Source organism: Gigantopelta aegis, chromosome 2, assembly GCF_016097555.1.
Source record: "Gigantopelta aegis isolate Gae_Host chromosome 2, Gae_host_genome, whole genome shotgun sequence".
Lineage (NCBI taxonomy): Eukaryota > Metazoa > Mollusca > Gastropoda > Neomphalida > Peltospiridae > Gigantopelta > Gigantopelta aegis.
The window spans coordinates 35,616,814-35,644,347 of NC_054700.1; the positions used below are offsets into that span (position 1 = coordinate 35,616,814).

Genomic DNA, 27,534 nt, shown 5'->3' on the forward strand with positions numbered 1-27,534 from the left:
GTAAAGTACCAGACGCTCCCCCCTGGAGAGGACGGCACGTTAAACCGACTATATACCCAACGCAGGGCGAACCTAGCTGTCGTGTAGTCTACTATAGTTTGTTGCTAACACTTTTATATATGGATATACACACACACACATACACGACTTTTGTTCATCAGGGCTAGACGTACATTCCGTGATTGGTTTATTTACGATTAGAAGTGAAACGCATTGCAGAGCTCTTTTCCGGTAAGTGGGTGAATTGCGAGTTACTCCATCACACAACGATTGTTTACAAACATTGTGGATTGTGCGTCACACATACATACCTCGTTCAACGGACCGGATTTAACCGTGTACGCGTACGTATGCTATTTATTACCCTGCTTTATTCATAGTCTTGTTTTAGCACTGGTGGTCAAAACGATTGACTTTAAGATTTATATTGCTGTACAGTATATGTGTGTGTATTGTTTGTGTTTGTATGTTGTTAGTTGTGTGCATGATTGTGTGACATTCTGACTTCGATTTATACTGTTGTATAGTATATGTGTATGTAATGTGTGTGTGCGTGTGTGTGTGCGTGTGTGTGTGCGCGCGTGTGTCTGTATGTGTATGTATGTGTGTGTGTGTAAGGTTGGTTGGTTGTGCGACATTGTGACTCAGTTTTATACTGTCGTCCATGGACTGTATTTGGATGTGTGACATCCTTGAGTTGTGTTTATATATATATGGCGAGACGACGGGACTTGCAGTGTTGTTTTTGTACGTCAAACATACCGACCTTCTAGGTCAGGTGTACGACTTTATACACTTGTCCTAGATTAATGGCTATCACATAAACACAGACACGACTTTTTGTGGTGGTGGTGGTGGTAGTGGTGGTAGTTTTGGTGGTAGTATAGTGGGGGAGTAGGCTGATTTTTGCAACCAGATTATTGCCCTAAATAAACCGAAAATGCCTGCATATGGTTAACAACGTCTATTCATATTAAAATGTTTGTATTACTACCAAACAGCCAAACAGAATGATGGAAATGCAATGTCATGGTAAAAGGTTTTCAGGTCAGATCTTCGCCCGATCGTCTCCGTCGTTTGGGGGGAGTTGACCCCCAGACCCCAGTGGCGGATCCAGGAAATATTTTGGGGACTTAAGGGGAAAGGTTACATGAACCAATTCATAAAACGATACCAGCTCCCACCCAAAGCGTGTGTTAATGACTCAATGGGTTGGTGTAAGGCCACTACACCCTCTCCTCTCTTACTAACCACTAACAACTAACCCACTGTCCTGGAAAGACAGCCCAGATAACTGAGGTGTGTGCCCATGACAACGTGCTTGAACCTTAATTGGATATAAGCACAAAAATAAGTTTAGTTGAAGTTGTCAAACATGGAGTAGTCTCGATGATAAATCCTTTGTTGTGAAAACTCTGTATTGCATGAATGTATCGTCTGTATGGGGCGAGGCGTAGCCCAATGGTACAGTGCTTGCTCGATGCGCGGTCGGTGTGGGATCGATCCCCATCGGTGGGCCCAATGGGCTATTTCTCGTTTCAGCCAGTACACCATGACTGGTATATCAAAGGCCGTGGTATTTACTACTCTGTCTGTGGGATGGTGCATATAAAAGATTCCTTGCTGCTAATCAAAAAGAGTAGCCCATGAAGTAGCGGGTTTCCTCTCTCAATATCTGTGTGGTCCTTATCCATATGTCTGACGCCATATAACCGTAAATAAAATGTGTTGAGTGCGTCATTAAATAAAACATTTCTTTCTTTCTTTTGTATCGTCTGTATAAACTGATCGTAGAAAAACAGACAAGAGGGGGGACAAAACAAAAAGACGGACAGAAAAAAAAAGTAATAATAAAACGTTGATCGTGGGAAATATAGAACCTAAATAAAATATGATGAAACTGAATGAAAACACGTACATCTTTAATTTCAAGTTTAAAAATGTATTTTGCCCAACAGTCTATTGGTAGATCTCAGTCATCTGTTGCGGCATATAACGCTATAACGCTGCATATAGAGCGCGCTGCATATAGCACAACTGTGGGCGTTATGCGTACGCATGTAGCACACACACCAAGATATAGCTGTATGCGGCGAAAAGGCATGGTCACACCGCATAAAGAGTAAATGAAGATTCTTGATCCAACCGTTCTTACATGCAAGTTATTGATCAGAAAGCGCTTAACTTTTCAAGGTCACTGTGACCTTGACCTTTGACATAGCGACATCAAATTGGTAGGCATCATCTACTGGTCATGGTAAACCTTCATATCAAGTTTGAGAATCCTAGGTCCAAACGTTCTCAAATTATTGATCGGAAACCATCTTGTCTACCGACGCGACATACCGACCGACATGAGCAAAACAATATACCCCCGCTTCTTCGAAGGTGGCCATAATAATAAATATCACCGGTAGACTAGTGGTCCAGTGAATAAAAGTGGCTTGGATAAGGAAAAAAAGGAGTAAGGAATTGTAGACGACACATCTACACTTCATGATTGCTCACTTGCTAGAACATAATTCTTCTGGTATGCAAAATACAGAGGTCAACGGTCAAGTAATCAATTGGTTTTTACATCCGAGCCCAACTAAAATAAACCATGCGTTTCGACGTAGTGGTATGTATTTCCTGTAAAGCTTTATCAAAACTGGCCCCGCAGTTTAGGAGGAGATGTCGTTTGAAGCAATTGTTGACGATAACGACGGACAACGGCGCACAACGACGGACGATGGACATTGACTGATCACATAAATGCTTTGTTTCCGCTAACATGCTAAACAAAATAGGGTAGGTAGGTATGCATAATAATTTTTGTTAAAACAAGTTTTCATGGTCCGAGGCAAATTAAACAAAACTGTTTTATAAATTAAATAAATCTGTTTGTATATATCTATGAACAAATGGCAACTTCTAAATGAAAATGTCAATTTCTAAGTGAATTATAATATCTGCAATGATTATAAAATATTTATGCATGAAAACACGTTTGGTCATTCATTTCCTAAAAACGTGTAGGGTATGTGTAAAAAAAAAAGAGTAAGGGTAAAAAATTTAATAATAGGGTAGGTAGGGTTAGCGGAAACAAAAACAATATTCCAGACGCCAATATGTTGTGTTTCCAACTAGTTTGTGTATCAAAAGATCATTAAACAAGTGTTTATCAAGACAGATCCAATACTACTACTACTACTATCCGCGTTGCTGTTAATACCGCTGCTGCTACCGTTGTTATTACCACTACTGCTACTTTAACTGCTGCTGTTACTGATCACGTGTTTGCTACTGCTGCAGTTGGTGCTGCTATTTCTACTACTTCTGTTGCATCTGGTACTTCCATCGCTACTACTACTGCTGAGCACTGCTGTTACTACTATTACTACTACTGTTGCTGCTGCTGCTACTACTACTACTACTACTACTACTACTACTACTACTACTACTACTACTACTACTACTACTACTACTACTACTACTACTACTACTGCAGCAGCATCAGCAGCAGTAGTAGTTGTAGTAGAAGCGGCGACAGCAGCAACAGTAGTAGTAGCCGTAGTAGTGGCTGCGGCACCAGTAACAGCAGAAGTAGTAGTAGCAGGAGGAGAAGAGGGAGCAGCAACAGCAACAACAACAACAACAACAGTAGTCAATAATTACAATGAGTGCTCCGCAAGGCTCAATGGGTAGGTGTAAACCACTTGCACCGACCAGTGATCCATAACTGGTTCAACAAAGGCCATGATTTGTGCTATCCTGCATGTGGGAAGCGCAAATAAAAGATCCCTTGCTGCTAATCGGAAAGAGTAGCCCATGTAGTGGTGACATCGGGTTTCTCCTCAAAATCTGTGTGGTCCTTAACCATATGTCTGACGCCATATAACCGTAAAAAATAAAAATGTGTTGAGTGCGTCGTTAAATAAAACATTTCTTTCTTTCAATAATTACAAAAACGTCTACAACCATTCTATTTCTTTTAGTCATATATCCTGTTTCGGACATTCAGTCATCGGTTTTCTTTCTTTTAATGTCATCACTAAGATTAAATGAAATATGATTCAAAGTAAGCTTTACATCAAGGCACATGTCAGCCGCAAACAGCTAACGTGCGCTTTATGTGTCGCACGCTGCCGCATATAGCTCGTCGTGTGATTTATGCGTTGAAAATCACCGCATAACACTCACAGTTGTGCTATATGCGGCGCGTGCTATATGCAGCGTTACATTGCGCTAGGCCTACATAACAGTTAAAAACATTGTTTCAAGCCCCGCCCCCTCCCCCCATTGGTGGGTCCTAGTACACGCTGTACTACACGGGTACCGGCCATTCCTCTCACAAGGTCAAGGGTCAATCTAAAACACGGAAATGGATACTTGGGTTAGGCCAATATTACTTCATTACGATTCACCAATATATGAATGTTATTTGTTTGTATAGCAAACACATTTGTCTAATATAATGAGTGGCTGTTAGATAGTTTGTGAGATACTTGGTCTACATTCTAGTGCTGAAGGGACATTTTTGTGTGATATTTGATCTACGCTCTAGTTCTGAAGTAAAATGTTTGTGAGATATTTGGTCTACACTCTAGTTCAGGAATAAAATGTTTGTGTGATATTTGGTCTACACTGTAATTCAGGAATACAATGTTTGTGTGATAGCCTATTTGGTCTACATTCTAGTTTTGGAGGGACATTTGTGTGACATATTTGATCTACACTCTAGTTCAGGAGTAAAATGTTTGTGTGATATTTAGTCTACACTGTAGTTCTAGAGGGAGATGTGCGTGTGTGATTGATCTACACTAATTCTGAAGGGACATTTTTGTGTGATATTGGTCTACACTCTAATTGGGGAGACCGGGAAATGTTTCTTTGATACTATTACTTGGTCTGCACTCTAGATCAAGCGGGAGCTTTGTGTGATATTTGTTATATATGATTAGTGCAGGAGGAGGAAAAACCGTGGGTGCTATTTTGTCTGTACTCTTGTACTAGATTTGAAACGATTGTGTGATAGCATACTTTGTTTACACACTTGTGCTAGAGTAGGACTGTTTGTAATACTCGGTCTACACTGTTATTTGTTATGCATAATCTGGTGCTGGAGGGAAAATGTTTGTGTAATACTTAGTTTACATTATTGTGATGAAGAGAAATAAAAATGATGTGATACTTGGTGTACACTACTAGGCTACCGTGGAGGAAATGTTCCTGTGATGGTCTATACTCTAGTGCAGGGGGGTGGGAGGTGTGTGATTGTGTGATGGTTTATACTCTAATGCAGGGTGGGGGTGATTGTGTGATGGTTTATACTCTAGTGCAGGGGGTGGGTGGGTGATTGAGTGATGGTTTATACTCTAGTGCAGGGTGTGTGTGTGTGTGGGGTGTGTGTGTGTGATTGTGTGATGGTTTATACTCTAGTGCAGGGTGTGTGTGTGTGTGATTGTGTGATGGTTTATACTCTAGTGCAGGGTGGGGGTGATTGAGTGATGGTTTATACTCTAGTGCAGGGTGAGGGGGTGATTGTGTGATGGTTTATACTCTAGTGCAGGGTGGGGGGGGGTGTGTGTGTGATTGTGTGATGGTTTATACTCTAGTGCAGTTGAGGGGTGATTGTGTGACGATGTATACTCTAGTGCAGGGTGGGGAGTGATTGTGTGATGGTTTATACTCTAGTGCAGGGTAGTGTGTGTGTGTGTGTGAGTGTGTGTGTGTGTGTGTGTGTGTGTGTGTGTGTGAGTGTGTGATTGTGTCATGGTTTATACTCTAGTGCAGGGTGGGTGTGTGTGTGTGTGTGTGACTGTGTGATGGTTTATACTCTAGTGCAGGGTGGTGTGTGTGTGTGTGTGTGTGTGTGTGTGTGTGTGTGTGTGTGTGTGTGTGATTGAGTGATGGTTTATACTCTAGTGCAGGGTGAGGGGGTGATTGTGTGATGGTTTATACTCTAGTGCAGGGTGGAGGGTGACTGTGTGATGGTTTATACTCTAGTGCAGGGCGGGGGGTGATTGTGTGATGGTTTATACTCTAGTGCAGGGTGGGTGTGATTGTGTGATGGTTTATACTCTAGTGCAGGGTGGGGTGATTGTGTGATGGTTTATACTCTAATGCAGGGTGGGGTGATTGTGTGATGGTTTATACTCTAGTGCAGGGTGGGGGGTGATTGTGTGATGGTTTATTCTCTAGTGCAGGGTGGGGTGATTGTGTGATGGTTTATACTCTAATGCAGGGTGGGGTGATTGTGTGATGGTTTATACTCTAGTGCAGGGTGGGGGGTGATTGTGTGATGGTTTATACTCTAGTTCAGGGTGGGGTGTGATTGTGTGAGGGTTTATACTCTAGTGCATCGTGGGGTGATTGTGTGATGGTTTATACTCTAGTGCAGGGTGGGGGGTGATTGTGTGATGGTTTATACTCTAGTTCAGGGTGTGGTGTGATTGTGTGATGGTTTATACTCTAGTTCAGGGGGGGGTGATTGTGTGATGGTTTATACTCTAGTGCAGGGTGGGGGGTGACTGTGTGATGGTTTATACTCTAATGCAGGGTGGGGGTGATTGTGTGATGGTTTATATTATAGTGCAGGGTGGGGGGGGGGTGATTGTGTGATGGTTTATACTCTAGTGCAGGGTGGGGGGTGATTGTGTGATGGTTTATACTCTAGTGCAGGGTGGGGGGGGGGGTGATTGTGTGATGGTTTATACTCTAGTGCAGGGTGCGGTGTGATTGTGTGATGGTTTATACTCTAGTGCATGGTGGGGTGATTGTGTGATGTTTTATATTCTAATGCAGGGTGGGGTGATTGTGTGATGGTTTATACTCTAGTGCAGGGATTGGGGGGGGGGGGGTGATTGTGTGATGGTTTATACTCTAGTGCGGGGTGGTGGTGATTGTGTGATGGATTACACTAGTGCATGGGGGGTGGTGGTGATTGTGTGATGGTTTATACTCTATTGCAGGGTGGGAGGGGTGATTGTGTGATGGTTTATACTCTATTGCAGAGTGGGGGTGACTGTGTTTATACTCTAGTGCGGGTGTAACTGTTGGTGTTTCGTGTTTCGCAAGAAACGTTTAACGTTTTGTTCATAACATTATTATTAACCAGTGTAACGCGTTGTAGTAAATAGAATGTCATGTCCCGTCCATGGGTATACCATTTATATTAAAACATGCGTTTTCAGCCTGACGGCAGATGTATATATTTTCGACCACGCATCACTCGTTTTTGCTTACTATCGTATTTACATAAAATTAGTGTATCAGATCCCTTGCTGCTAACTGAAAAATGTAACAGGTTTCCTCTGAAGAGTACAGATCAGAATCACCAAATGTTGGATATCTAAAACCGATGATTAATTAAAGGCGCATACCCTAGTTTCAGCCGTGAAAATGGACACTAATTTCAGTTAAAGGCGCAGACCCTAGTTTCAACTCGTAAAAAATGGACTCTAAGTTTTGGTTAATCTACAGACCTGCAACACATTTGGATATGGTTATAACATAGAGAAGCTAAAGTCTGTGATGTTTAAACGTGGAAATACCATCTAAAATATATATAGCTTGTCCCGATAAGCATTACTTCTCAGACGAACAATGTTACATGCGTTTTTAGAATTATGAAAAATGCATTTTGGGATATTACAAAAACCTGGATAATAAAAATAAAATACTTCTAATTTAAATAATAAAAAACAGCTTTAATAGTCAAAAATACGTCATAGTGTTTAAAAACTAGGGTCTGTTTCTTTAACCAATGTGCTGTAGTGACGTCGTTAAAGTGACAGACCCCAGTTTTTAAACACTATGGTGTATTTTTCACTATTAGATCGTGGGGGGGGGGGGGGGGGGGGGGGGGGGGGGGATTATTTTAAAAATCAGACGTTATTTCGATTTTATTATTTAGAGTACCATTTTCGTACATCCGAAGTGTTTCAGGTCATCCTGGTGTTTTTAATACAACGAAATGCATTCTTCTGATTTTTAAAAACGCACGTACCTCTGAGAAGTAACGGTTATGGAGACGAACTCTATATTTAAGGATATTTCCCTGTTTCAACGTCACAGACTCTTGTTTCACTCTGTTGTAACTTTATCTAGATGTGTTACAGGTTTGTAGATTAACTAAACTTAGTGTTAATTTTCACGGGTTGAAAGTTTAGGAGTAGTAGGGAGGCCTATGCTACTACTTTTGGGGTCTGCAACTTTAAAGAAAATAAACTTTAATCTTATAGTTATCTCTACTTGTGTGTTGTGACTTCTTCTTTCTTTTTTTCTTTTTTTTTTTCTTCTTTTTTTTTGGTATGAATATCAATATATTGTATGTCGAGGTTGTATGTATGTATGCATATATGTATGTGTTATATTATAAAAAAAAAAAAATTTATTTTTTTATTTTTATTATTATTATTGTCCCAGATCACAAACATAGCAGTGTCAGGGATGTGTTGTGACTTCTTGGCCTGTGCATCGCAACACAATGGGCACAGTGGGCACACACATATATCTAAATACATGTATAAATATATATAAACCATCGCTACTGTATGACTCTGTCTGTATGCCTGTGTATGTCTCTGTCTCTGTCTGTCTCTCTCTCTCGCTGTATCTGTCAACCTGTCTGTCTTTCTGTGTGTGTGTCTCTCTCTCTCTCTCTCTCTCTCTCTCTCTCTCTCTCTCTCTCTCTCTCTCTCTCTCTCTCTCTCTCTCTCTCGCTCGCTGTATCTGTCAACCTGTCTGTCTTTCTGTCTGCCTTTCTGTCTCTCAGTCTTTCTTATCTTTTATTATTATTCCCCCCCCCTCTGTTCTCTGTACAGATAGCGATGTTGTACGAGTGTCTTGGGGTAGCCGCCGGGCTGGCGATCACGCTGTACGTGGCGGTGCAGCTCTGGAGTCCTTGGATTCACTACGACATCGCCTACCTCTGGACGAGCTTCAAGGTCCTGCGACGTCTCAAAATGAAGATACGACGTCGCGAACTGATCGTCGACAGTTTCGAGCAGCAGGTGCGCGAGCGACCGGCCAAGACGTTGGTGATATTCGAGGACGAGCCCTTCACGTACGAGGCCGTCGACAGACACGCCAACCAGGTGGCCAGGCAGGGACTACGGCTCGGGTTAGGGCCCAACGACGTCGTCGCGCTCATGATGTACAACGAACCGGAATTCCTCTGGACGTTTTTAGGTTGGTAAATAATAACATCCACACACGCACGACGCATAGGCAAAGATCTGAATCTGACAATTGACTGACTGGTTGACTTGACTTGACTGACCTGGCTGGCTGGTATTGGCTGACTTGATAACATTAGCTGTTTTACTGACTGACATTCACTGACTGCCTGACTTGACTTGACTGACTTACTGGCTGACATTCACTGACTGCCTGACTTGACTTGACTGACTTACTGACTGACATTCACTGGCTGCCTGACTTAACTTGACTGACTTACTGGCTGACATTCACTGACTGCCTGACTTGACTTGACTGACTTACTGACTGACATTCACTGACTGCCTGACTTGACTTGACTGACTTACTGACTGACATTCACTGACTGCCTGACTTGACTTGACTGACTTACTGACTCACATTCACTGACTGCCTGACTTAACTTGACTGACTTACTGGCTGACATTCACTGACTGCCTGACTTGACTTGACTGACTTACTGGCTGACATTCAATGACCGACTTACTGACTGACATTGACTGACTGACTGAATGACTGACTGACTGAGATTGATTAACTGGCTCACTGACATTATCTGACTGACCGACTTGACTGACTGACTTGACTGATTGACGTGACTAATTGACAGAATGACCGACCGACTGACTGACTGACTGACTGATTCAATTGACATAGTTTATTCCTTGTTTGGCAATAATGTTGGACACGCAATCACTGTAGTTAAATGTGCTTATAACCATTCCATAATTGAATCCTAGTATTCATAATATATAGGAGCACCTGCAGGCCTGTAGCCAGGATTTTGAGACAGGTGGGGGGTCGTTTAGGCTTGTGGTGAGGCACAAAGTGCCTCAGACGAGGGCGCGAAGCTCCCGAGTTGCTTAAGGGGTCCGGGGGCATATTGGGGGGGGGGTGGAGTCAGCGGTAGGGGAAAGGGGGGTGTCGACCAGTCCCCCCCCCCCCCGACCCCCCATTGGCTACGGGCCTGACCTGTGTGGCAGTTGAATCAGCCTCCATTAAGAGATCTCGAATCACCTACCTCGTATTCGGAGCATGAATCCAACTGAGCTATAATTATAAATAAGTGTCCACATCATACACACACTGCAATAAGTATGTAGAAAAGGTAAATATTATCATTGCATCTTACTGAATGTTTTTGAAGTCTATTGTTATATAGTTCAACCAGGAGTTTTGTGTAGAGTGAAAAACCAGGTGGTATAAAACTTTTAACTTAGCGACAAACAGTGACTGCACCAAAGTTCTCATCAGCAGTCATAGTCGTGTTATACTGATATTCAATACATCTTATATTTTATACAGACATTACGATGCTGCTAGCACCCTTTGCAACTGAGAAAATTGCTACGGTAAAAAAAACATGTCATGGAAGAAACAATCGAATTTAGTGCATAGCAAAAAAAGTGCCGTGGAGAAAAACTCCTTAGCAATCTCCACGGCATTGCCGATTGTTGTCGGCAATTGCAGGGGTTGCACTAGATAATTAAATTTGGACTCCAGGACCAAATTTTCTCTTATTTCTTTCCCTGAGTATATTATGATTTTATTATTATTTCCCTCGTATGTAAATAATCCCTTCATTGTACATATCTGGGTTTGGCGGATTCAAATAACTTCTTGGTTTCCACGCTCATTTCCCCAACAGAACAATGGTAGTGTCCTCTCCGATTCAAACTCCCTGTTCCAGACTTGTAGGAACCAAGGGCTGGCTGTGTGTGTATTTAGTGTGCGTGTGTGTGTGTGCGTGCGTGTAGTGTGTGTGTGTGTGTGTGTGTGTGTGTGTATGTGTATGTGTGTGTAGTGTGTGTGTGTGTGTAGTGTGTATGTGTGTATACGTCGGGTGTATGTGTGTGCGCGCGCGCGCACGCGCGCGCGTGTGTGTGTGTGTTCTGTCACCCATACGAGGACCACTGTATGTGAACAAAACTAATCTTTAAAACAAATGGAAATTTATCATACAAATCATTCTTATTTTGCTCTCCAGATGTTACGAAAGCGCATCTGATGCGTTTCCTCTTCAGATATCATTCTATACACCTGGACATTAATTAAACACCACCTAATTTTGACCATATGACTTACACTTCACAAGTAATTGTGACCAATTTCTTCGATACAAAACACTGAAGGTAATGTGTTTATACAGAGGATATTGCAAAACATTATCATCAAGTATTAACACTGTCGTTACATCAATACTTAATATATTATCTAGGAGAAAAGACACCCCCACAAAAAAAAACCCCAACCACAACAGCCACGTAAATATGTATGAAAATGTATGCCAATTAACTATGGAGCTGAAATAAGTTATCTGAACACGAAAAGCGTAATACATGATCAGGGCCGTATCTCTGCACAATGCAGAGTCGAGTGGGCATTTGAAATTATGGTTGATTCCATGAATCTCTATCTAGTGCCTTGACTATATAGGCATATTCGTTCATTCATGCCGTCTCAGTAGATATAGAATATGTAATAACTATCAGTGTCAGGTTTAAACCTCACTGGCACGAACAACTACAACAACGTTGCCCTCAGTTGCTGTCATTTTCCGACGTCTACGAATCAAGAAACCGGTTTACCGTGTGTCAGTAAATGAATCTGGACAGGGCTAGAGAAATGTTCAAACGTTTACCCATTCTTTGAAGTGTTTCTTGTTCTGTACAGGTCTCCAGAAAATCGGCGTGTCAGTGTCACTGATTAACTACCACCTGAGGCTGAAGTCACTCCTCCACTGTATTCAGAGCTGCAAGCCCAAAGTGTTGATCGTGGGACGAGGTATGAGCATTGTAAACAATACAAGCAATGGAAACAATATGTATATGATCTGGACGAGGTATGAGCATTGTAAACAATATATGTGTGATCTGGAAGAGGTGTGAGAAATGTAAACAACATTTGTGTGATCTGAACCAAGTTTGAGTATTGTAACAATATCTGTGTGGTCTGGACGAGGTATAAGTATTGTAAACAATATTTGTGTAATCTGGGCGGGGTATAAGAAATGTAAACAATGTGTGTGTGATCTGGACGAGGTATTTAAGCATTGTAAACAATACAAGCAATGAAAGCAATATGTATGTGATCTGGACCAGGTATGAGCAATGTAAACAACATTTGTGTGATCTGAACTAAGTTTGAGTATTGTAAACAATATTTGTGTGATCTGGACTAGGTATAAGTAATGTAAACAATATTTGTGTGATCTGCAAAAGATATGAGCAATGTAAACAATATCTATGTGATCTGGACGAGGAATAAGCAATGTAAACAATATGTATATGATCTGGACGAGATATGAGCAATGTAAACAATATATGTTTGCTCTAGGCGAGGTGTGAGTAATGTAAACAATATATGTGTGATCTGGACGAGGTGTGAGGAATGAAAACAATATATGTATGATATGGGAGAGTTGTGAGCAATGTAAACAATATGTGTGATCTGGGAGAGATATGAGCAATGTAAACACTATTTTATGTGATCTTGGTGAGATATCTGTGTGATCTGAACGAACATTGAGTATTGCAAACAGTATTTGTGTGATCTGGGCGAGGTATAAGTAATGTAAACAATATTTGTGTCATCTTGGTGAGGTATGAACAATGTAAACAACATATATGTAATCTGGACGAGGTATAAGCAATGTAAGCAATATATGTGTGATCACGACAAAAATTGAGTTTGTAAACAGTATTTGTGTGATCTGGGCGAGGTATAAGTAATGTACACAATATTTGTGTGATCTGGACGAGGTATGAGCATTGTAAACAATATATGTGTGATCTGGATGACGTTTGTAAACAATATACGTGTGTAATCTGCCAATATGAAAACTGTAATGTAGTAATGTAGATATAGCAGTATATGTATGTTGGTTCTTATTTTTTCTTATTAGTATTATTTTTTATTATTATTAATTTTTTTAATACATGCATATTTATATATACTATTTAAAAAAAAGTAGGGGATATCCCATAAGAATGAGTCATCAATAGGAAAGTTTTATCCGATGATTGTGTAAATCCCCCTGTTTGCGAGCCAGGCACGAATTCGACGTGGCATACTCCTTATCAATAATCCAAGGTCGGCTTGGTTCAGGTTATTCCATTCATCCTGCAGAGCAACGCCAAGTTCATGGCGAGTGGTCGGCGGCTGTTGACGTTGACGTAAGCGTCTACCAAGCATGTCTCACACATGCTCAATAGGGGAAAGGTCAGGACTGAGTACTGGCCATGGTAAAGTGGTGATGTTTTGTGCTTGGGGGTAGTTGGTAACAATTCTGGCTCTGTGTGCCCTGGCGTTGTCATCTTGAAAGCGAAAACGACGGCCATGGTGACGTACAAATGGCACAACGTGTGCTGCCAAGATGTTGTCACGGTAGTACAGACCAGTAAGACGTCCACTGACAATGTGCAAAGCTGTTCGTCCCGTAACTGTGATGCCACCTCAAACCATAACGTACACACCTCCAAAACGGTTATGCTGTTTAACGTTTACATCACGGAATCGTTCATTACGTCAACGCCACACTCTGTTGCGTCTGTCATGGAAGTCCAATGTGAATTTGGATTCATCAGGAAACATGACATTACTCCATCGCCGATTGTCCCAGCGCTGGTGCTCCTGACACCAACGACGTCTTTCAGTAATGTGACGGTCGGTCAAACGTGGAATGACACGAGGGCGCCGTGCATGCAAATGCCACCTGTGTAGCCGATTTCTAGTCGTCTGACCACCCACTCTCACACCTTTAGCTGTGTGAAGCTCGTCTCACAGTTTCTTTAGGCTGATGAAACGATCCTGTTGAACTGTTGTCGCCCTTGATCAACCTGAGCGACGTCTGTCGTCCACATTATGTGTCTGACGGTATCGTGCCCATAATCTGCTTATCACCGATTGTGACTCGTTCAACGTTCGTGCCACAGCGGCCTGTCTCGTGCCAATCTGAAAATGCTCGGCATGTGACAGTCGACGCATGTTAGAAATGTGTAATTTCAATACGAAACAATACAATCTAAAGTTTGAGTCCAAAAGAGTATCGATGAAATGGCTAGGAATTACCTGTTCACTTTAATATATATCTCGCAGTGAACCCCTATTACACGTTTATATGGACCACGTGCAAAACGTCTGCACGTGCTTGTGTTTTTGCGTTTTTTATGACAGGTATTGAATAGTCTAACATGGTTCATACTTCTTTTCAGCTTATGCAATCGCATTCTCCAGAATTATAAACTCGAAATGGAATATCCCCAACTTTTTTTGATAACATGTACATATATATATATATATATATATATATATGTAATGTTATAAAGGTGTTATATATGTATGTATAACACTCAGCCTCTAATGATTTCAGGGCCCCAAACCTGACATTTCTGGAGCAATATAAAAAAACAAAAAACAAACCCAACAACAAAAACAATATACGTGTGATCTGAACGAGGTGTGAGTAATGTAAACAATATATGTGTAATTTGGACGAGGTGTGAGTAATATAAACAATGTGTGTTGTTTGTGTGATCTGGACGAGGTGTGAGTAATATAAACAATATCTGTGTGATCTGGACGAGGTGTTAGTAATGTAAACACTATGGTGTGTGTGATCTGGACGAGGTGTCAGTAATGTAAACAATATATGTGTGATCTGGACGAGGTGTGAGTAATGTAAAGAATATATGTGTGATCTGGACAAGATGTGAGTAATGTAAGCAATATCTGTGTGATCTGGACGAGGTATTAGTAATGTAAACAACGTTTGTGTGATCTGGACGAGGTGTTAGTAATGTAAACAACGTTTGTGTGATCTGGACGAGGTATTAGTAATGTAAACAATAGTTGTGTGATCTGGATGAGGTATGAGTAATGTAAACAATAGTTGTGTGGTCTGGACGAGGTATGAGCAATGTAAACAATATGTGTGTGCTCTGGGAGAGGTATGAGCAATGTAAACAATATTTGTTTGTGAATTACTATTTAAAATTTTCATCTTTTTTCTCTCCCTTTTTGGGAGGAATGTGGGGGTGGGTGGTGGGTGGAGTGAGTTTAGATAAGCTATTATTCATCTATCTTTGCATGTGAATCTAAAACCTAGATCTACGTGGCCGTGTTTGTTTTAAAAGCAAGCCGCAATAACTGACTAAAGAACATCCTATATATTACTAAGTGACCCCAACTTTTTGTTTACCCCACACACCCCACCCCACCCCCATTATTTAAACTAGGTATAACCCTGCAGCCCGTTGACTGTCGTTACCACTGTAGGTGCCGAGCTCGAAGAAGCGTTGAACGAGATACGGAATGACGTCACAGACGATCACATCGACGTTCACGACTACGACGCCTTAATGACTTCAGACGACGTGGACTGCTGTGATCCGGTTGACCCCCGCGTCAGAGACAGCGTCAGACTGTCAGACGTCTCGTCCTTCATCTTCACATCCGGGACAACTGGTAGGACAAGCTCATTTGCATATTTATTTAATATGTACATGTGCCATACTGTGTGCACGTTATATTGTCTGATGTTTGAATAAATGTATATATATATTACCTACGATATAATATGTAGTATCGTTGTATTTTAGATATAATATTTAATATTCACAGCTGTGTAACCATTTTAGCTCATTTGAATATCGAATAAAGCATATATATGGCGTCATCTTAACATATTGTGGATATCGTGTCAGTTTTTCAATTATTATGTAGATTATGCATTTTATTCTTCGTTTTTTTTCTTCTTCAAAACTGAATATAAAAGTTCTGTTTATTCGTTTCTCTGTCTTGTTTAGTTGTAAATAAATATATTTTTCTAGCTTACTCTTTTAAATTTTTATTGTAAATAAATAAAGTTCAGTTTTTCTGTTTCCATTGTAATTAAAGTCTATGAACTGTTCCGTTATTGTTACAGTAAATCAATATTTTTGGTCTTCTTACATTAAAAAATAGTCCTATCTTGTTCTTCTTACTGTAAATAATAAAAGTGTTGCTAATCTTTTAATTTTTAATAGATAAAATGGTCTCTTTTATTCCTATTGTAAATAAATAAAATGTTAAATAGTGATTTTTCTCAATGCTAGTAAATAAAATATTCTATTTGGCTTTTCCTATTATAAAACTATAAAATGTTTTATCAAGCTTTTTCTGTCTTTCTCTTAATACTATTTATAAATTAAGAGTTCTATCATGCTCTTCTTATGATCAATAAATCTTGGTTTTTTATTATACATTGTTTTGTTTTGCTCTTCTTATTGTAGACAAATAAGGAAGGATATGTTTTATTTAATGACGCACTCAACACATTTTATTTACGGTTATTTATGGCGTCAGACATATGGTTAAGGACCATACAGATATTGAGAGAGGAAACCCGCTGTCGCCACTTCATGGGCTACTCTTTTCGATTAACAGCAAGGGACCTTTTATATGCACTATCCCACAGACAGGGTAGTACATACCACGGCCTTTGATATACTAGTCGTGGTGCACTGGCTGGAACGAGAAATAGCCCAATGGGCCCACCGACGGGGATCGATCCCAGACCGACCGCGCATCGAGCGAGCGCTTTTCCACTGGGCTACATAGACAAATAAAGTCTTCCTCGTAAACAGATTAAAGTTGCAGATCCTAGTTTCAGCCCGTAAACATAGACACTAAGCAACACATTTGGATTAAGTTACAACAGAGTGAAACAAGAGTCTGAGACGTTAACACGGTGAAATACGCTTGAAAATAAATTAAACTTCGACTCCATAACTGTTACTTCTCAGACTCACGTGCGTTTTTAAAAATATGAAAAAATTTATTTTGTGATATTAAAAACACCAGAATGATCAAAAACACTTCGGGTGTACGGAAATGGATAATCTAAACAATACAATATAAGTAACGTATGGTTTTAGTTATCAGAAACGGCTCTAATAGTGAACAATACCCATTAGTGTCTAAATATTAGTGTCTGTCACTTTAAGATTGTAATCTCTTTGTCCAGGTTTGCCTAAGCCAGCTGTGATCACTCACCGTCGCGTTCTGATGGCCATTATTGCGTTCGACTCGTTCGACTTCGGCGTCAACGACGTCCTGTATGAAACACTTCCCCTGTACCACGCCGCCGGACTCAACTTGGGCGTGCTGGCCGCCTTGTCTAAAGGTAGGTAACTCGTACTGGCCGTCGTGTCTAAAAGTAGGTAACTCGTGCTGGCCGCCGTGTCTAAAGGTAGGTAACTCGTGCTGGCCACCGTGTCTAAAGGTAGGTAACTCGTGCTGGCCGCCGTGTCTAAAGGTAGGTAACTCGTGCTGGCCGCCGTGTCTAAAGGTAAGTAACTCGTGCTGGCCGTTGTGTCTAAAGGCCGGTAGTTCGTGCTGACCGCCGTGTCTAAAGGTAGGTAACTCGTGCTGGCCACCGTGTCTAAAGGTAGATAACTCGTGCTGGCCGCATTGTCTAAAGGTAGGTAACCCGTGCTGGCCGTCGTGTCTAAAGGTAGGTAGTTCGTGCTGGCCGCCGTGTCTAAATGTAGGTAGCTCGTGCTGGCCGCCGTGTCTAAAGGTAGGTAACTCGTGCTGGCCGCCATGTCTAAAGGTAGGTAACCCGTACTGGCCTCCGTGTCTAAAGGTAGGTAACTCGTGCTGGCCGCCGTGTCTAAAGATAGGTAGCTCGTGCTGGCCGCCGTATCTAAAGGTAGGTAGTTCATACTGCTCGTCATTTCTAAATGTTTAAAGGCATACTGTCACGGATTTAAGAACCTTATTTCTCTAAAAATGGATAATAAATAAAAATTACATTAATCGTTGGAAACCAAATGTAGCTATCGCATCACCTTAACTGAACCATGATGGAGTGAAATCCATGTCATCCCTCTGGGCAATTTTAGTTTTTAAATTATGGACCATTGCCATAATTCAATTATTTTTACAAAATGTCATTAATAAATGGAGTATGGTGGTTATGAAGATGGTTGAATAAAGTACATTTAGGGACAAATCAAATTATTTTTGCTCAGGTAATAATTTGTTAGACCATTAAATAGGTCAGTAATCTGTGACAGTATGCCTTTAATAGTTTAGCAGCAAGCTATTTGTTATGTCTTAAGTTTTTATAGATTTTTTGGAACGGACAATCACTGATATTACGAAATCGTTTTATATAATTAAAATTTAACAATCGTTTACGTGAACAGGGTTTTTTGGGGTGTTTTTTTGTTTGTTTTTTAAAAAAATTTGGTTTTGTTATATTTTGTATGTAGGCCTACTCTTTAATATTACATGTTATTTGTCTATATTTATTACTTTTAGGGGCAACCTGTGTCCTAGGTCGAAAGTTCTCAGTATCAAAATTTTGGTCTGATGTTCGCAAACACCACGTGACCGTTATCCAATATATCGGAGAGATGTGTCGCTACCTTGTCAACTCTGAAAAGGTAAACATTCCATACCCCAACCACACACCAGCCCACCTCACTAAACCATCTCAAAGACGAAATTATAAGTAAACGTGACATGGTAAAAATTCCATACCCTTACCACACACTAGCCCATCCCACTAAACAATCTCAACACGAAATTATAGGTAAACGTGACATGGTAAAAAGTCCATACCCTTACCACACACTAGCCCATCCCACTAAACAATCTCAACACGAAATTATAGGTAAACGTGACATGGTAAAAATTCCATACCCCAACCACACACCAGCCCACCACACTAAACCATCTCAGCGACGAAATTATAGGTAAACGTGACATGGTAAAAAGTCCATACCTCAACCACACACCAGCCCACCACACTAAACCATCTCAACGACGAAATTATAGGAAAACGTGACATGGTAAAAATTCCACACCTCAACCACATACCAGCCCATCCCACTAAACAATCTCAACACGAAATTATAGGAAAACGTGACATGGTAAAAATTCCATACCCCTACCACACGCCAGCCCATCTCACTAAACCATTTCAACGACGAAATTATAGGAAAACGTGACATGGTAAAAAGTCCATACCTCAACCACACACCAGCCCACCTCACTAAACCATCTCAACGACGAAATTATAGGTAAACGTGACATGGTAAAAAGTCCATACCTCAACCACACACCAGCCTACTCCACTAAACCATCTCAACGACGAAACTATAGGTAAACTGGGATTGGTAATAAAAAATAAAAAGCTGACTAACCTATATTATAAATAATATGCGTCCCTTTTGATCATAGGCGTACGAGCTCCTAATCTTGTAGGTGGGGGAGGGTGGGGGGGGGGGGCAGGCTGTTGTTGGCCCGAAACTAATATTTTTGTGAGTAGAATGATGAAAATACATGGTGAAAAAAGATTTCATGTCAGCTCATTTTGCTTGAATAACTATCGTTTTTGCCCGAATTTGAGGATTGGCTCCACCACTGCACTCCCCCCCCCCCCCCCGCACCCCTCCCACACTCGTACGCTTATGCATTCGATTTTTTTGTTTAACGACACAACTAGAGCACACTGATTAATTAATCATCAGCTACTGGATGTCAAACATTTGGTAATTTTGACACGTAGTCATCAGAAAAAATTAGCTACTTTTTTCCAAATACAACAAGGGATCTTTTATATGCACTTTCCCACAGACAGGAAAGCACATACTACAGCCTTTGTCCACTTGTGGTGCACTGGTTGGAACGAGAAAAACATTTGATCATGACTAAAATGTTCTCTGAAAATATGGGATGTAAACATATGCTGGCGGTTTATCCCAAGCCATGTATTATAGTTGTGGCGAATATATATTAACATATATTTCATGTCAAGCATAACAAACACATTTGAATCAGTCCATTATCTTTATTGGCATCGCTGTTTTCTACGTAAATCGGCTGTTCATTTGCCGTGAAAACACATTAAAATGACGGTTACAGGCGCGTGCGCAGGGGGGGGGGGGGGGGCCCGCCCCCGCTCAAGGCGACTTTTTTTTTTCATATCCCGATTTTTTACATTCCTGTGAATGTGGTCAGAAAGCAGCTCGGCTAGCCAGCACCTCGACCCCCCCCCCCCCCCCCTGCAAAATATCCTGCGCACGCCCCTGGGTTATATGAGTATGCAGAAATTGTTTTGTTTGGAGAATCCGTATTTGGTTTATTATTTCGTGGGGTTTTGTGTAGAGAGTGGGAAAGAACACGCGGGGGGGGGGGGGGGGGGGGGGGGCGACTGATAAATCTAAAAATGGACCAGTTGAAACGTTGAGATTCGCCATGTCAGTGGAAGGCTGTTTCAACTAAAACATATCTATATATTAAAAAAAATCCGCTAAAAACAAATCAAAACAAAACAAAACAAAACAAGACCGCAAGAACGAAACAAAAACAAAACAACAAGCAAACAAAGAAACAACATACGTTTTTAAACACCAAGTTGAAAATGTGAGTGCTTTAAGAAAAATGTATTAGGGAAAAGGGACCTGTCATTTGTAGGTGGACGGTCTCCTCTGTAACTCCCACTGGCGTAGAAAGGCTTTTATATGGGGTGGGGGGTGGGAGGGGGGGGGGGGGGGGGCGGTCGGTTTCGGATCGTTCCAGCCAGTGCACCACGACTGATATACCAAAGGCCGTGGTATGTGCTATCCTGCCTGTGGGATGGTGCCTTAAAAAGATCCATTGCTACTAATAGAAAAATGTTTGACATCCAATAGCCGATGATAAATAAATCAATGTGCTCTAGTGGTGTTAAACAAAAGAAACTTTAACTTTTCATTGTAACTTGTTGGATATGAAAAAACAAACGTACACTCGGTTTTCTTTATTTAAAAACAACAACATCTTAAAGGAATATAGTTTTAAAATATTTAGTGTAAACTGTTTCAAACGGTGAACATTATCTCCTGTTACAGTGAGAACTATTTCATTTTAAACTATTTCGTATGCCAACTGTGAAATATTCCGTGTTTCAATGTGAACTATTTCGTGTTTCAGTTTGAACTACGTGTATTTTATAATTCAAAGTAAACGGTTTCGTGTTACAGTATCAACTATTTCACTGCAAAGCATAAATTTTGATGTTCTAGTGTTCAACTATTTCAGTGTGAACTACATGTATTTCATAAGTTTTCAGTGTGCACAGTTTCGTGTTTCAGTGTGCAGTTTCGTGTTTCATTGTGCACAGTTTCGTGTTTCAGTGTGAACAGTTTTGTGTTTCAGTGTGAACAGTTTCGTATTTCACTGTTAACTATTTCGTGTTTTAGTGTAAACTATTTCGTGTTTCAGTGTGAACTGTTTCGTGTTTCAGTGTGCACAGTTTCGTGTTTCAGTGTGAACAGTTTCGTATTTCACTGTGCACAGTTTCGTGTTTCAATGTGAACAGTTTCGTATTTCACTGTTAACTATTTCGTGTTTTAGTGTAAACTATTTCGTGTTTCAGTGTGAACTATTTCGTGTTTCAGTGTAAACTGTTTCTTGTTTCAGTGTGAACTATTTCGTGTTTCAGTGTTGACTGTTTCGGTTTCAGTGTGAACTATTTTGTGTTTCAGTGTTGACTGTTTCGGTTTCAGTGTGAACTATTTTGTGTTTCAGTGTGAACTATTTCGTGTTTCAGTGTGTGAACTATTTTGTTTTTCAGTGTGAACTATTTCGTGTTTCAGTGTTGAACGTTTTCCTGATTCAGTGTGAATGATTTCGTATTTGCAGGCCGATCTTGACGGGAACCATGACGTGCGCGTTGCTGTGGGTAACGGGCTGCGCGCTGACATATGGGACCAGTTTCAGCATCGATTCAAGATTCCGAAAATCTACGAGTTTTACGCTTCCACAGAAGGAAACGCGTCATTCTGCAACATTTTCAATAAAGTCGGAGTCGTAGGAAGACTGTCGCCATTGTTGGTAAGTCCGTAATTTCCGGGGTCTGTTGTAGGAAGACTGTCGCCGTTGTTGGTAAGTCCGTAATTTCCAGGGTCTGTTGTAGGAAGACTGTCGCTGTCGCCGTTGTTGCTACGTCCGTAATTTTCAGGGTCTGTCGAAGGAGGAATGGCCAGATGAAAGGCCCAGGGTCACTCTGGTTCTAAATTTAAGTACTTATTAATTCTTGGGGAGTTTTGTTTAAAATAATTAAATTGTATTTATTTTTTTCTTCTTATTTTTGGTTGGGTTGTTTTGGTTGTTGTTTTGGTTGTTTTTGAAAAGAAATGGTCTAGTATATGCTAACCTCTTCGAGAACATCTAAAACCATCCCTGTTTTCAGTGATTCATTCTATACAGCCACAACTGTGTCAAAACATCCCTATGACTCTGTACAGAGATTCTCGGATTTGGTCAGGGGTTTTTGGGGTGGGTTTCTTTTTACATTACGTGTTTTATGTGTTGCAGAGTCGCCTGACGTTAAGTACACTGGTTCAGTACGACTGCACCACACAGCAGCCAGTTAGAAATTCAGATGGCAGGTGTACGAAAGTTGGGCCTGGTAAGTAAACGAATATCCACAGACCAAGACTACTGTTCCATATTTTACACGCATTCTCTACCATAGTAATCTTTTCGTAAGCCATGGCTTTCTATGCAATACAACAAACGAAACGCGATTATTTCAAAGCGAATTTCATTTTTTATAATATATTTTCCGGGAGACTCGACCCTCATCCCGAAACTTTGCTCGCCAGTCTAGACTCCACCCTCCTGAAAAAAATGCTTCCACCATTGCCTGTTAAAAAAAACATTCACTGATTTCAGATTGTTAAATACATGCTCAGAGCGAATTTTTTTTTTCTTTTTTTTTTCTTGAGAAGCATGACTGGACTGATTTCATTGTGTTATACACATTTCTTACACACCCGTTGGTGAGAACATCATTCGTTATTTTTAATAACACATACTAATAACCCACATATACGTGTAATACTAGTTTAAAGACGCGGTACGACTGGCTGCTTCTAGGTGATGACCAAGGCCCTGATTCCACGAAGCGATCTTAGCCCTAAGATTATCTTAAGTACATACTTGTATAGCTACCTTATGCAATTAAGGTGATCTTAGCACTAAGATCGTTTCGTGGAACGGGGCCCAGGTCAGTACTACATTAATTAACCATCCAATAGGGGGAGGGGAGATAATCGGAATCGATTCCTCTGTGACATATAACGTAACATGAAACTGATTTGTCTGTGACGCATAAGTTAATTAACTACAAGTGCTAAGGCCGTAAATAGGTTTTAGTTGGAAAAGATGTGATGAACTTTCATCAAAGATGTTTAAATTTATTTTAAACCTGTTGTTTTTTGTTTTTTTTAAAGTATGTAAGAAATAGAATATCCCATTCGTGTCCGTTTCATACCATTCATCTTACAACTCGTCGTTTAAAAAAACGTATTCAACTCGCTTTCGCTCGTTAGATACATTTAAAACAACTCGTTGAAAGATAAATGGTATCTATAACTAACGGCCACGAATGTTGTTTGCCTATTCTCAATCTGTGTATCGTAGGAAAGGTCGGTTTGCTGATCTGCTCAATCACCGACAAGACGCCGTTCGAAGGTTACTACAAGCGGCCGGAGGAGACCGAGAAGAGTATACTGCACGACGTCTTCAGGAAAGGAGACGTGTACCTCAACTCCGGCGACCTCTTCTACGTCGACAGCGAGTACTTCCTGTACTTCCAGGATAGAACCGGCGACACGTACAGGTACACGTACACCTTTTCGTTCACTGTTCATTACAGGCCCGCGGGAACCGGGTAGCCGAGGAAGAAGTCTGTGCCCCTCCCCACTTTGTAACGCAAATGCATGTTTTTCGGTCCTACTCCAAATAAATAAAGGTCCAAACATGTCTTGCCACAACCCACCCCACAAGAGGACTATTCCTCCTCCACTAGATACCGTTCCTACGGCCCTGCATTAGTACTAGTGATGTTGTTGTTTTAACTACACCCCCCACCCCCAAAAACAAATATATAATAATAATCAAATTAAAAAAGCATCTTATCCCATCCTGTCCCCTTCAATTCCATTTCTTTTCTCATCAGTCTGGCAGCTTCTCCTATCTTATTTTGCTGTCCACCTCCACATCAAAGTCCTTGTCCCTCCAACAAAGACATGTACTTATTACCTTTGGCTTTCTATGCCACACGCGGGTCAGTGATCGCCTGAGTTGCTTGGGTCGTCGGATCGAACTCCATCGGTGGACTCATTGAGTTTTGTTGTTGTTGTTTTTTGGGTTCCTGCAACTGGTGCATATTAAATGTATGTGCTATCCTGTCTGTGAATCATAGGATCCAACCCATCAGTGGACCCGTTGATTATTGTGGCATCCCAACCAGTATCGCCACAACTGGTAAAGTGCTTATAAAAATTGAAAGCTGATATTGATAATGTAGAAAGAAAGAAATGTTTTATTTAACGACGCTCTCAACACATTTTATTTACGGTTATATGGCGTCAGATATATGGTTAAGGATCACAAGGATTTTGAGAGGAAACCCGCTGTCGCAACTTCATGAGCTACTCTTTCCGATTAGCAGCAAGGGATCTTTTATTTGCGCTTCCCACAGGCAGGATAGCACAAACCATGGCCTTTGTTGAACCAGTTATGGATCACTGGTCGGTGCAAGTGGTTTACACCTACCCACTGAGCCTTGCGGAGCACTCACACAGGGTTTGAAGTCGGTATCTGGATTTAAAAATCCCATGCCTCGACTGGGATCCGAACCCAGTACCTATCAGCCTGTTGACCGATGGCCTAACCACAACGCCACCGAGGCCGTGATAATGTAGAAGATTTGGTGTCAGTATAATTTTCTTTGACATCCTCAACACATGTAGCTGATGGATAATTAACGCGCTTTAACTACAAGTAAATATTGTTTATGCCATGCTGCCCCCTTTCATTTCTCTTCCATGAATTCCATCGCATTTATTCCTACTCTGACAGCTTTTCCTTCTTTCAAATTGTTTGCTTTCAACATCTACATCTCAGTCTTTATTTTACTGTAACACGTGTTTTATTACAAAAGTCATTAGCCGACAATATAGTGCTTATCGTAAGGTACACATGGTAATTCAACACGTCGTTATTTCTACAGATGGAAGGGTGAGAACGTGTCGACATCGGAGGTGGCCAACATCATGTCTGAACTTGATTTCGTACACGACGTCAACGTGTACGGGGTAAAGGTGCCAGGTCAGTTTTATTTCACTAGAAACAACACCAGTGCTATTCAGTTCATCTTCTGTCAAAATAGTCATAGTGTTTCCCTGGGGCAGGGACGGGTGAGGATCGGGAGGAATTTGCGCTTAACCTTAAGTTGTTTAAATTTCTGCATAATCATAGGCAATATGATGGTGACTCCTTTTGACTCTGCCATGTGCAGAGATGCCATTTTGATCACTGTTGTGTCGCTCGGATCACATAGAACATCAAACGTTAAAGTTAAAGTTAGTTTTAATTCTAGCGTACAATCCAGCTGAAAAGTTATGATTGTTAAACTGGTATCACTCAATTTTCTCGCAGGTTGTGAAGGTAAAGCTGGGATGGCGGCCGTCTACCTCAAAGATGGCGACCAGATGGACAGCCAGCAAATCGAAATGATGAACCATCGCGTGCACGACCACTTGCCTAGCTACGCACGTCCGCGCTTCCTGCGCGTGCAGCGCCAGATGAGCCTGACGAGCACGTACAAGCAGCAGAAAGTGGACCTGGTGGAGGAGGCGTTCGACCCCCACAAGGTCCACGAACCGCTCTACTACTACGACTCGAAAAACAACGCCTTTAAACCTCTCGTCGACACTGTCTTCGAAGACATTGTCGCCGGCAAGGTGTCTGTATAAAGGATTATAGGATAGGGAACTTTATAAACGTGCCTATATCCAATTTAGGTTCAGGCACGACTATCCCGGGCCCAACCTCTGACTTCGCCAATGACTAAGTCCAGAACAGGATAGGTTTATATATACTGGATGAGGTGTGTGCGTGCCTTCCGACTGTTACATCTGATGCTCTGCGGCTTGCGTTTTGGGCATATTCACCATATACAATATATTTCGATTTTTTTTTCTCCGCCGGACCTCACAAGCGCCGCATCCAGTCTATATGAGCCTTAGGTGAGACCTTGCAAAGGACACACATGTGTGCATGATCTACATGAAGGAGTTGCAGTTGTTTGTGAAAAGGATATATCTATATATTTAGAGAGAGAAAAAAAGCAAGCAAGCAAACAAACAGATGCTGCAGACAATTTGTTTATAATATTATGTAAAACAGATGCAAATGAACAGTGTACATAAATGGTGATGTTACAGACATCATGTTTGAATATTAGGCCGCAGGGACGTACCAAACCTAAAATAACCAGGGTACTAAGCAGGGGGGTTGAACGGGAGGCTGAGGGTGGTGTGGGGAATGTTGTAAAAATTGAACCAGGATACAGTAGTATTGGATCTTCTCTAATCAAAGAGGTACTTTTTGATTGATTAAAAAGGACTTTATTTTTGGTAGGGGTGAAAACTGCCTCGTCCTAACCCATGCTAGGTACGTCATGGGCAGGCGTTGAAACATAGACCCAACGAGATTTCCACAGATTCCAGACAGCTAATGCAACTACTGACATGAAGATGTCCTATTATTGTTTGTGTTTTCTTTGTTACCTGGACAGACCACAAAATACCATCTACAACACAGCCCTCCGCAAATCGGTATGAGTGACGTGATCGTTGGTATCTGTAGACTTATTTCGTGGTAATACTAGCACTATATAATGAATGGTGCATTCCAATTTATTGTGAAAGGATGCCAATCTTGTAATATGAAGAAAAGAACACAGTTGACCTATTTTATGGACGAACCAGTGATTCATAAGAATATATGTTCATATTGACAGTCACGATATTGTCAAAACTTCCTTTTGATTGCCTTACAAATGCAGAGATACGATTTGGAATGCGCTATTTTGTCCTCCAGATTTGTCTATAATAGTAAATGTAAATTCCAGAACAAGGCTGGAATTATTTAAGTTACTAAAACTGGAGGTTCCTACAACTCAATAACGAGAATGGAAAAATCGTCTCTATTCCTAACTGTTGATATTAGGTCAGTCCAACATTTCTGCAGTTTATAGCATACACAATTCATGATTTTATTCTGATAATGTTAACTTTGTTATGTTCAAAACTTGTTTTACCATACGGCCAAATAAAATAATATACATGTATGTGGTTTTGATTACATGTAAAAAAAAAATAAGGTAGGTAGGTCGTCTATCATAGTTGTACGGGCTCTCATTTTTGCCCAAATTAAACGAAAATGTCCGAATCTGAATAATGGCATTACGTCATATTAGCATCACTACCAAACAGCTATATAGCC

General features: G+C 40.9%; 1 protein-coding gene across 2 annotated transcripts; it reads left to right on the forward strand.

The window, feature by feature from the left end:
* The first annotated feature begins 80 nt into the window (after window positions 1-80).
* On the forward strand, window positions 81-27,366 carry LOC121384587 (very long-chain acyl-CoA synthetase-like). 2 transcript variants are annotated; one of them, XM_041515055.1, is made up of 11 exons: window positions 81-344; window positions 8,808-9,174; window positions 11,875-11,985; window positions 15,478-15,666; window positions 17,207-17,365; window positions 18,508-18,632; window positions 21,877-22,068; window positions 22,552-22,645; window positions 23,662-23,860; window positions 25,256-25,353; window positions 25,684-27,366. In XM_041515055.1, the coding sequence occupies exons 2-11, from the start codon at window positions 8,814-8,816 to the stop codon at window positions 25,998-26,000; spliced, it is 1,845 nt and encodes a 614-aa protein (XP_041370989.1). In that variant the 5' UTR covers window positions 81-344; window positions 8,808-8,813; the 3' UTR covers window positions 26,001-27,366. The 2 variants fall into 2 exon arrangements, with proteins under 2 accessions (XP_041370989.1, XP_041370981.1); XM_041515047.1 differs by lacking the exon at window positions 81-344 and adding an exon at window positions 4,310-4,375.
* Window positions 27,367-27,534: the final 168 nt, after the last annotated feature.